Source organism: Cherax quadricarinatus, chromosome 81 (genome assembly GCF_038502225.1).
Source record: "Cherax quadricarinatus isolate ZL_2023a chromosome 81, ASM3850222v1, whole genome shotgun sequence".
Classification (NCBI taxonomy): domain Eukaryota; kingdom Metazoa; phylum Arthropoda; class Malacostraca; order Decapoda; family Parastacidae; genus Cherax; species Cherax quadricarinatus.
The window spans coordinates 14,183,722-14,196,129 of NC_091372.1; the positions used below are offsets into that span (position 1 = coordinate 14,183,722).

Here is a 12,408-nt window from a genome sequence, read left to right on the forward strand (position 1 = left end):
TCCAGATTCCACGGCAATATACACCACCACCAAGAACTTCAACGGAATGGGATGGACCCCGGTACCCTTTCTACCTAGGAACTAGCGTGCCTGTGGGAAAAATCCCAAAGGTCAAAAGGGAGGGGTGGGGAGGAGGAGGAGGAAAGGAAAAAGGGGAGGATGGGATAGGAAAGGGGGCATTGGGGGTAATTAGGTTCGGTCTGAGGAAGGAGACCAACATGTCTAATTCCTCAGACCAAGATCCTCTTCACCACGCCAAGGCGCCCCCTTGAAGAGGAATAGTGTACTATAGGCTTCCCTAGTATTATTTTGACTACACTTTTGTATACATACTTTTTAAATAAATTTATATTTACCACTTAAGGTTACTAGTAAACTTTTTATTAAGGTGAAGGAAAACCAAATTAACAACAGTATTATTATATTCTTCCAGTTATATGGATTATACGGATACAAATGCTGAGTTTTTATTTTTAAACAGCACATTGAAGCAGTATGTTCCATAGAGGCAAACAAGTGATTTCTTTCACCCATACAAACCACAGGACAACTTCATAGAAAGATGAAATATACTATGGCTATCTTCAATGGACCGTCATAGGTTACATCCATATCCGAAATTATACAAAAAACTTTACTACTTGTTGACTTCCCCAAAATGGGTAAGAGGCGTTTCTTGTGACTGGGCATACTCAACATACTTCAAAATTAGCATTCAGATAATTCTTAGTGAGAAAATCACAGATGACACTACCGTCTCCACTCTTGCACACACATTCATAAATGATCATTGACCTCTAGTGAGAAGCAATGCATTTGCTCATGAACAACCACATATATACATGACACTGAAGGCCAAGAACTATGGTGACGGTAGAGGGATGATCACATCAGCCTGGCTTCCTACAAAATGGTTTGTCATGGCATCAGCAATACCAAAACCTAAAACAATGGGCTAGTTGAAGAACTCCCTGTGTAATAAGAAAGTCTAAAATGATTAAAACCAGTCTTTCTTCAAGTATATTACAGCTGATGGAGACGCAAAATGATTGATTGTGATTACACTGGTGATGGTGCTACTGCTGGTGCAAAAGTAACAGCAAATTTTGAATTGCTGGCAAAAGAAAAAATAAATACAATATGAAGAAAAAAAAAAAAGCAAAGAATGGTATACTGTAGCAAGAGGTAATCTCGCTGTGTCACTCTAAGCAGTTTTCAACACATTGCAAGCCTTTGTCAGTATTAATAATATAAGAGGCTGCACCATGTGCTTAAAGTACATTTATGAAAGAGAGCTTTTGTATCTACATTAAAAATTGCTCACAACTTCAAAGTACATACAAGTCATCACATTTGCTGCAGACTGCATCAACACCAGTGTGAAGGAAGGCAGTATAATTCCTAAACTTTTCTTATTGTTGGCCTTGTACTTACTTCTCTGTGGACCAGGTCACTACGTCTAACAGCTCATCAACAAGAGTTCAAATTGTTTACCTACAAAACTGGACAGAATAAAATGGCTTCAGCAATGGAACATGATGCAATCATAACATTTATATTCTATTCCTCCCTGACTGCTGGTTTCCCGTATGTGGTTTCTAAAAGCTTTATATAGAAGACTTTTCTCACTATAACCATAAAATGTGAGCAAGAATATGACCATCTGTAGGCAAGTCCAATTAGCTGAAGTGACCACTAGGAAAACATTGAGGAGGACCTCAGGGGAATATTAGGTGTGACTACACATGAACAGAAATCAATGAAAAAAATATTTCTTTATAGGAAAATTATTTTAAAGTAATTCTTGAGGGGCAAATAAAAAATAAATAAAGTGGGATGAGGGTTGGCAGACTATGTGATGGGATTAGCGAGTACAAGGAATAATTTAATATGAAAAAAATCTTCCAAGGGTGTAAATATGAGGAGAATCAAGATGTAGCACTTAGTTCAAAGAGCTATATGCAGCTTATAGTCACTTATTACATCACATGTTCTGATGAACAGCTACAGGCATAAAAATAATATTGGAAGTTGTATCCTTCCACATGACATTGATATACTTCTGAAAGGTACTCTGGACTTCGCTACAAGAACCTCCCTGTAACAAGTCCCTCCTAACAAAAGCCCTGGGGGACGAGATCGTGGTGTAGCACAAATTTGGTGATGAACTGTTGCCAAGACTATGAAAGACAAGTGTCATTCCATGCTTGCCTTTCACTTTACATGTTCACTTATCACTCGTGTCCAACTCTTCTAACTGCACAGGTTACCAATAATGTTCAAAAGCCTGTTAAATTAGGGTCACACCTCAACCTTTGATCCCATAATTTCAATGGCAAGAGGTGTGTGATTACTGCCACCATTTTTTGTCAATTTTGTATTATCCTTTGATTATTCTCCAAAACTTTGGCTTACTCACCAGCTAGTGCAAAGTCTTTATACCTCCTAATTTAATTTTTCCCTTCATTTTTCTCCAACGATGAGCACAAGGGCATCAATGTTAACACTCACTAACATACTGCGTATACTGTATATACAGTATACCAGAGGTGGACCCCATCATATATATATATATATATATATATATATATTACACATTTGTTTATTGTTTCAATGCTTGCCACTGAATATAAACAATTTCAACCTGTGGTATGCACAATGCCATCCCCACATGCAACATGACTCCTGCTCCACTGATCCCTTCATTAAGCAATATTTGTCATGTGTCTTTCAAATGTTTTTCTTGCCTGCCTGTTTGGCACTTGGGAATATCCACTGATCAAAATCCACTTTTCCTAGCATCAAACAGCTCCTATTCCATTCTTGTAATTAAGGTCTCCTCCTCTGCTTTCACTATTTCTCAGTCAACTTCCATCACCAATGAGAATCATCTCTTGTTTGTTGGGCATTAAGCAAATAAAACATTTTTATTATGGTACCTAGGTAAAATAATATTAAAATTAAATAGCTATGCCATTGGGTGCCAGTTTGGTACCAACACAGGGATGCAAAAATGCCCCTTTTGCACTGGTCATGACTTGCTTCCACCAAACTACATCTAAACTAGTGTCGTCCCAGAGTATGTAAACATTAGTACTTCCCAAAGGCGACTAAATACACAGAAAAAAATCAATTGGTCATTTGGCGAATAAAGAATGTTTCATCAAAGCACAAAAGTCCATTCACTTTTTTGGTTGATGGAGCAAACGAGCGAGTGAACTCGTCTTGTTAAGTAATCACAGAACAAATGCGACTCCATCAGTCATTTTCACTTCATATGACATTTCAATAAGCCTCCTTATCTTTATTATAAATAGGGAAATGAAACTAGCTGAATGGTCACAGGAACCAAAAATGACTGCTTTCATCACAATGACAGGCTAGGTAGGCCTTAGAAAGGTCCCAGGGAGTAGGAGGGCGTCAATCCACTCTTGATAAGCACTTCCTGGAAGTAAAACTTCTAATTTCTCTTGCTGCCACCACCACCACCACCACCTCAGCATTCTTCCAATCCAGTCTGCTGCTAAAATGTTCCTCTGTGTCAGAGAGGAAATAAAAAAAAATTCTGGCAGTAATTACCAAATAATATTTGGGACTGAGTATATTTGTATTGCACATTCTCCTTTCAACATTAAATTAAACTGTGTCTATCATAATCAAGGGGCTTAAAATAATTTATCCATAAATCCCTGCCACACATTTGCAAAAGAGGTTGTCCAAAATTATATTGGTTTTGGCAAACCATCATCTAACAGCACTCCTTAGGTGTGCACAGCAAAATATAAAAAAAAAATCACATTCATCTGGCCAGTTTCTAAGCCATGTAATTTAGTCATGGTATGATATAAAAAAGCTCTTAACACAGGCATAAGAGTACTGTATAAAATGTGGGAGATGGGATGAACATATTTTCACACAAGACAAATATGCAGGCACAAGGATGGACTACCCATCTAGTAGGCAGGTACTCGATTCAAGAGGAGATGCAGTGCTGCTGGTGGTGATGAGGTAATGGTGAAGTGATTAGTGCTTGTGGGGGATGGCTGGGTGTCCTCCTATTGCTGGTGGTGCCTGAGGGTTGAGGATACTCTCATTAGACTGCGACTGTGATGCTGGCAGCAGCACCGCAATGGCTTCTCTTTCTGGTGAGCACTGCACCACCGCCAGTCATTTGCCACGTCCAGCCTTCTTCTTCTTTCTTTTGAAGAAGCAGCAACATCTGAAAATATGATTACAATGAAGTTATTATATTGCTTACTCAAACTTTCATACAGAGAAAGTTGATAAGACATGTGTGAAACAGGTATCTTTATTGCAAAACATTTCACTTACACACTAGGCTTCTTCAGTGGAATACAGAAGAAGCACCAGAAGCAATAGAGATGTAAAGACAATATAATCAGTCCATCACCCTCAAAGAGGATGCTTAACCCTTTTGGGGTCAGTCAATAATATTACGGCTCTGACGCCAGGGTTGGTCCCGTAAAACTAGCCAAAATTCTAATGGCTTTCAATCTTGTGGGAGAAAACTGGTAGGCCTACATATGAGAGAATGGGTCTGCATGGTCAGTGTGTGCAGTGTAAAAAAAAAAATAATCCTGCAGCATGCAGTGCATGAGAAACAAAAAATGGCAACTGTGTTTTTGGTGTAAAACAGCAACTTTGCGGTGTATTCCTGTATGGTTTTCACGATTGTATTCTCAGATTTTTGGTCTCGTGTGACTGAACAGAAGATATGTTATAGAAAGATTATGAATGGTTTACAGACTAGAAGTAGTTTGAAATTGAGCTCAAAGTAACGGAAATGCTCGATTTTTTCCGATTTTCAAGTGTAAACTTTTACAAATCACGTCACACATCCAATGCACGTCAAATGGCCGATCTAACATGCATTCACGAATGTTATTATTTTTTTATTAACACACTGGCCGATTCCCACCAAGGCAGGGTGGCCCGAAAAAGAAAAACTTTCACCATCATTCACTCCATCACTGTCTTGCCAGAAGGGTGCTTTACACTACAGTTTTTAAACTGCAACATTAACACCCCTCCTTCAGAGTGCAGGCACTGTACTTCCCATCTCCAGGACTCAAGTCCAGCCTGCCGGTTTCCCTGAATCCCTTCATAAATATTACTTTGCACAAACTCCAACAGCACGTCAAGTATTAAAAACCATTTGTCTCCATTCACTCCTATCAAACACGCTCACGCATGCCTGCTGGAAGTCCAAGCCCCTCACACACAAAACCTCCTTTACCCCCTCCCTCCAACCTTTCCTAGGCCGACCCCTACCATGCTTTGGCTTCCACTAGACTGATACACTCTTGAAGTCATTCTGTTTCGCTCCATTCTCTCTACATGTCCGAACCACCTCAACAACCCTTCCTCAGCCCTCTGGACAACAGTTTTGGTAATCCTGCACCTCCTCCTAACTTCCAAACTACGAATTCTCTGCATTATATTCAGACCACACATTGCCACTCACCCTTTTCCCCTCATCAACTCTATGATTCATTTCATCTTTCATAGACCCATCCGCTGACACGTCCACTCCCAAACATCTGAATACATTCACCTCCTCCATACACTCTCCCTCCAATCTAATATCCAATCTTTCATCACCTAATCTTTTTGTTATCCTCATAACCTTACTCTTTCCTGTATTCACTTTTAATTTTCTTCTTTTGCATACCCTACCAAATTCATCCACCAACCTCTGCAACTTCTCTTCATAATCTCCCAAGAGCACAGTGTCATCAGCAAAGAGCAACTGTGACAACTCCCACTTTGTGTGTGATTCTTTATCTTTTAACTCCACGCCTCTTGCCAAGACCCTCACATTTACTTCTCTTACAACCTCGTCTATAAATATATTAAACAACCACGGTGACATCACACATCCTTGCCTAAGGCCCACTTTTACTGGGAAATAATCTCCCTCTTTCCTACATACTCTAACTTGAGCCTCACTATCCTCGTAAAAACTCTTCCCTGCTTTCAGTAACCTACCTCCTACACCATACACCTGCAACATCTGCCACATTGCCCCCATATCCACCCTGTCATACGCCTTTTCCAAATCCATAAATGCCACAAAAGCCTCTTTAGCCTTATCTAAATACTGTTCACTTATATGTTTCACTGTAAACACCTGGTCCAAACACCCCCTTCCTTTCCTAAAGCCTCCTTGTTCATCTGCTATCCTATTCTCTGTCTTACTCTTAATTCTTTCAATAATAACTCTACCATACACTTTACCAGGTATACTCAACAGACTTATCCCCCTATAATTTTTGCACTCTCTTTTGTCCCCTTTGCCTTTATACAAAGGAACTATGCATGCTCTCTGCCAATACCTAGGTACCTTACCCTCTTCCATACATTTATTAAATAATTGCACCAACCACTCCAAAACTATATCCCCACCTGCTTTTAACATTTCTATCTTCATCCCATCAATCCCAGCTGCCTTACCCCCTTTCATTTTACCTACTGCCTCTCAAACTTCCCCCACACTCACAACTGGCTCTTCCTCACTCCTAGAAGATGTTATTCCTCCTTGCCCTATACACAAAATGACAGCTTCCCTATCTTCATCAACATTTAACAATTCCTCAAAATATTCCCTCCATCTTCCCAATACCTCTAACTCTCCATTAATAACTCTCCTCTCCTATTTTTAACTGACAAATCCATTTGTTCTCTCGGCTTCCTTAACTTGTTAATCTCACTCCAAAACTTTTTCTTATTTTCAACAAAATTTGTTGATAACATCTCACCCACTCTCTCATTTGCTCTCTTTTTACACTGCTTCACCACTCTCTTAACCTCACGAATGTATCGACATTAATTATACAGTTATTACCACTATGCAGTAGTCTGAATAACAGTAAATCTTCTACTTTTTGTGTGAATAAAAATTAAAAATTAAAAGCAAGCATAATACAAGAAGGGCCTAGAGACACGATTAATGAACAGAGAAAATGTTGTTTTAGTACCAGGAATGTCTGTATTGTTTATTCTGGACCCTATTTGGAAATTGGCCTTTTTTGAATTTTGTGTGAAATTGGCCAAATTAATTTCTGATCACTTTATTGGAGAGTTGAAATAGATAAATGGGCAGTTTCTTGTACTCAATTGATAGAATAAAAGCAGTTCTAGCTAAACAGCTATGAGTTTGGTCACCTGAAACAATGGAATTGGCCCAAAATAGTGGGCAAAAATGCTGATGCATAAATATCAACGAGACTGCTAACTTCATGAGAGCGTAATTCCATAAGTTTTCCCTCAAATTTTGTGCTTTTGGTTTCATTACCGTTGGAAACAAATTCTCAATCATTTCATAAAAAAAAAAAATTTTTTTTAATTCTTCAACCCTGGGAGCAAGTTTGCGAGCAGCGGTCTCAAGCCTCAAAGGGCTAATCTGAAGACTAATAAAACCTCTCTAATAATATTCCACTAGGTTGTTTAGCATCACACAATGTAAATACTATTTTAGAAGGGTCAGCAGACTTGATTCTAATACAACATTATAGTAAGACCTGAAAATACAGTAGTAAACTTACTTAGTTTCATCTGAAGTATCTCCTTCTTGGTGGACAGTGATGGGTGTATTGGAGTGGCCAGCTAATGGGTCATCTGGACCAAGCTCCCCATTTGTAGAACTCACAACCTGCAGAGATCATACACAAATTAAATGTCAAGCAAATTATTCTATTATCCAATAGCAGTATTGTGCAGTTGCAAAGTAACTAACATATTTGTGGCAGCATTAAGAAATATTAATGAGTAGTGTCAATCACCCACACATGCTGAGGCAGCAGCAATAAAGATCATTCAAGAAAAAGTTCACATTAAGCAAGATGGATATTATGCAGGCGAGGTTAATATAGAACCTAGAATGACGGACTTAATTGGATGAGGTCACATGATTACACCAGCCAATCCACAACTTATCACAAGTCTTAAGTATCTTAAGCAATGGCAAGTGTACATTACCGACCATAGACAGACCCGGATCCTATCCAGTCTCAGACAAAAATTAGAAGGCAGTAATGCCTACTAAGTACTGAACATACAACTAACTTTGGACTTAGGAAATATACAAACCATTTTCAACAAAATAGGAAGTCCTAACTTACAAACAACTCAAGTTGCAAACAAATGCACTTACAAATGGATCACTTAAAATCCAATTACATTTTTACAACTGCCGACCTGTACTACCAACACAGGCGAGGCATCACCAATTTTTGTACTACTGTTTTTTATACAAACACCTGGTTTATACAATGAGATGCCAAGAATGTAACTTGTTTGTAAACTGGAGATCTTCTGTGATCATAACCTGAGTGAAGCCTATGGCTCATCCCAGATTATTAAGATGCAAATCATGGGAAAAAGTGCTATGCTTTTGTAGCTCTTATTGAAAACACACACGCACACACAAACAAGCATGTGCATGCACGCACGTGCATATGCCTATGTGCGCACACACACACACACATAAAAAAAAAACTTGAATCTTTATAGAAAACTGGCACAGATTCAGAGATGGAAAAGCCTGTCTTATAAATCTGCTGGAGTTCTATGACATAGTCACATAGATAAAACAAAAAAGAGACAAAGTTTAATGAACTGCATTTTTTCAGACTGCAAGAAAGTATTTGATACAGGATTACACCAGAGACTGATCAATAAATCAGTAACAGACAAGGTTAATGGCAGTGCTCTAGCAGGTCAAGGTGTACTTGAATGAGAGAAGACAGAGTAAGGTACAAGGCATCTGAATGAGAGAGTAATGAGTGGAGTTCCACAAGGATCAGTGTTAGGACTACTACTGTTCCTAACATATAAGAACAAACTACGCAAGTGTCGCTGTTTGAAAATGATGTAAAACTAACGAAAAGAATAAGAATGGGAGCGGATAATCATAAAATCAAGGGAGGCCTCAGATGTGGTCAAACAAGTGGCTACTCAAATTTAATTCAAATAACTGCAAAGTCATGCAATTTCTAGGCGAAAGCATATCGGACACATTACAGTATGGGCAAACATCAGAGGGATAAGAACCTGAGGATATATAAAACACCAAGCATATTGCCAGAATTACATGTAAACTACATAACATCAGAGACATATGCAAGATTAGTAAACATCAGAACAGCATTCAGGAACCTGAACAAACAATCTTTCAAAATTTTATATTATGACATATGTTAGGCCAATCATTGAGTATGCAGCACCAGAATGGAACCCACACCTGGTCAAACTGATAGACTGTGTAACGTTATTTTATTCATGTGCGGATTTCTTGCTTAACCCCTTTCAGGGTCGACAGGCTGTTCTGGGTTCGACAAATTTAAAAAAAAAAAAAAAAAAAAAAAAAACTTATGAAAAGATAGAGAATCTTTTCCCGATCATAATAACACCAAAAGTATGAAATTTGATTGATGGAAAACTTACGGAATTATGCTCTCGTGAAGTTAGCAGTCTCAACGATGTTTACGCATCGGCGATTTTGCCCACTTTGAGCCCTATTTTCAGCCAATTCCAGTGTACTAGTTGACAAAAATCATAACTATTTCGCTATAACTCCATTTTTTCTATCGAATGAGTACAAGAAACCACCCATTTACCGATTTCAACTATCCAATAAAGTGGTCAGAATTTAGCAATTTTGCCAATTTCACAAATTTCAAAAGATGCCAATTTCAAAATAGGGTCCAGGATAAACAAGAAAGACATTCCTGGCACTAAAATAACACTTCCTCTGTTCATTAGTCACGTCCCCATGCCCCTGTTACATTCTTTTGCTTTCCACTTTGAATTTTTATTCTCACAAAAAATAGAAGACTTACTGTTATGCAGACTACTGCATTAGTGTAAAAATGGTATAAATAATATCAGCGCACTTGTGAAAGAATATTAGACTCACCAGTTGACATGTATTGGACGCGTGGCATGATTTGTTTACTTTTGAACTTTGGCAAAAATCAAAGATTTCTGCTACTTTGAGCTCAATTTCAAGGTACTTTTCATTGTAAAACCAATCAAAATCGTCTCAATTTTTGTAATATGTCTTCCATTCTATGAAATGAGACCAGGAAAACTAGAATACCATCATAAATACCATACGAAAATACAGTACAAAGTTGCTGTTTTAAACCAAAAACACTGTCAAATTTTTTTTTTTCTCATTACGCACTGTGTTCTGCAGGATTTTTTTATACTCTGCACACTGACCACATAGACCCATTCTTTCATATGTAGGCCAACCAGCTTTCTCACTAGATTTGAGGGCGCTAGAATTTAGGCGTACTAATATGTCAAAAACCCTGGTGCATAAGCCGTACTAGTACGTCAGAAACCCTGAAAGGGTTAATTGGTAGTGATAAATGACTGAAGATTTAATAATTACATTGGTCAGGATTGGCTTGAACCAAAACTTGTCAGTTAACCCTTTGAGGGTCGACAGGCCCTCTCCGAGACTCGTTCTCAGGGTCGGCCAAATTTAAAAAAAAAAAAATAATTTTTTCTTATGAAAAGATAGAGAATCTTTTCCTGATCATAATGACACCAAAAGTATGAAATTTGATGGAAAACTTACGGAATTATGCTCTCGTGAATTTAGCGGTCTCGGCGATTTTTACGCATCGACGATTTTGCCCACTTTGAGCCCCATTTTTGGCCAATTCCACTGTACTAGTCGACAAAAAACATGAATATTTCACTAGAACTCCATTTTTTCTATCGAATGAGTGCAAGAAACCACCCATTTACCAATTTCAACTATCCAGTACAGTGGTCAGAATTTAGCAATTTTGCCCATTTCACACAAATTTCAAAAGATGCCAATTTCCGATGCGCTGTATAGCCCTTGTGGCTTAGCGCTTCTTTTTGATTAGAATAATAATAATGCCAATTTCTGAATAGGGTCCAGAATAAATAAGAAAGACATTCCTGGCACTAAAATGACATTTCCCATGTTCATTAGTCACGTCTCAAGGCCCCTCTTACATTCTTTTGCTTTCCACTTTGAATTTTTATTCACACAAAAAAATTGAAGATTTACTGTTACGCAGACTACTGCATTAGTGTAAAAAATGGTATAAATAATATTGGCGCACTTGTGAAAGAATATTAGACTCACCAGTTGACGTGTATTGAACGCTTGGCATGATTTGTTTACTTTTGAACTTCGGTAAAAATCAAACATTTCTGCTACTTTGAGCTCAATTTCAAGGTACTTTTCATTGTAAAACCAATCAAAATCATCTCAATTTCTGTAATATGTCTTCCTTTCTATAAAATGAGACCAAGAAAACTAGAATACAACAATAAATACTATACGAAAATACAGTGCAAAGTCGCTGTTTTATTCCAAAAAAACGGTAAAAGTTTTTTTTTTCTCATTATGCACTGTGTGCTGCAGGATTTTTTTTATACTGTGCACACTGACCACATAGACCCATTCTTTCATATGTAGGCCTACCAGCTTTCTCCCACTAGATTTGAGGGCGCTAGAATTTAGGCGTACTAGTACATCAAAAACCCTGGGTCGTAAGCCATACTAGTACGGCCGAAACCCTCAAAGGGTTAAGGGAAAGATGGCAGCAGGGTGGAGGCCTGAAGGATGGGACAGAAGCAGAAGAGAGGTCAAGATGGGAAAGAGAGGTCAGGATGGCTTCACTGTCTCACAGTCATCAGCTTGTTGATTATAACATTCACAAGAAGCACTAAACTTGTAGGGGTCATAGTGTCCAGGAAAATTAAAAGAATCAGATTTGACCCAAGAAAGAGGGTAAGTATATTAAGCTTTCAATATAATGCACATCAGTATGATGGGTTTTAAAATTATGGACAAAACCCCGTGGTTAAATTGTGCTTTCAACTCCTTCATTTTCAATGTTTATTGAAGTATATTTGTGAACTGCATTTACAGTACATAATATATTTGGTATACAGTAGAGTACTTATTGCTCTTTTTTAATATTATTACAGTGGACCCCCGACCAACTAACCAAATGCTTCGACTAACGAAGCATTTGGGCGTAAATTATTATTATTATTATATCAAAAAGAAGCGCTAAGCCACAAGGGCTACACAGCGCTGCAGGGTAGGGAAGGAAGCGAGGGTATTGGATGGCAGAAGGGAGGAGGGATGATCAGCAGGTTACAGAAAACAGCGGGGCAGGGGATAGTACGGGGGTACAGGGTAGCAAGAGATTGAAGTAGAAAGGGCTGAAGGTATCAGAATTTGTGAAGTAAGTCAGTTGTTGTCAAAAAGTCAGTGAGAGAGTCCGGATGAAAGGTGGGTCCATCAGCGAGAAGGGAAGGTAAAGAGAGAGCAGCGGAGCGAAGACGACGACAGAGGTAAATTCTGCGTGCTCGTTGATAAAGTGGGCA

The 12,408-nt window shown here is 38.4% G+C and overlaps 1 protein-coding gene across 2 annotated transcripts in view; it reads right to left on the reverse strand.

The window, feature by feature from the left end:
• Positions 1 to 404: 404 nt before the first annotated feature.
• LOC128699910 (casein kinase I) overlaps positions 405 to 12,408 on the reverse strand; it is a 66,581-nt gene continuing 54,577 nt past the window's right edge. For both annotated transcript variants that reach the window (XM_070102458.1, XM_070102460.1), the window contains 2 exons: positions 7,566 to 7,672; positions 405 to 4,219 (listed from right to left, as the gene is read on the reverse strand). In XM_070102458.1, coding sequence (XP_069958559.1) covers positions 4,168 to 4,219; positions 7,566 to 7,672 — 159 coding nt within the window. In that variant the 3' untranslated portion in view covers positions 405 to 4,167. The remainder of the gene's footprint in view (positions 4,220 to 7,565; positions 7,673 to 12,408) is intronic.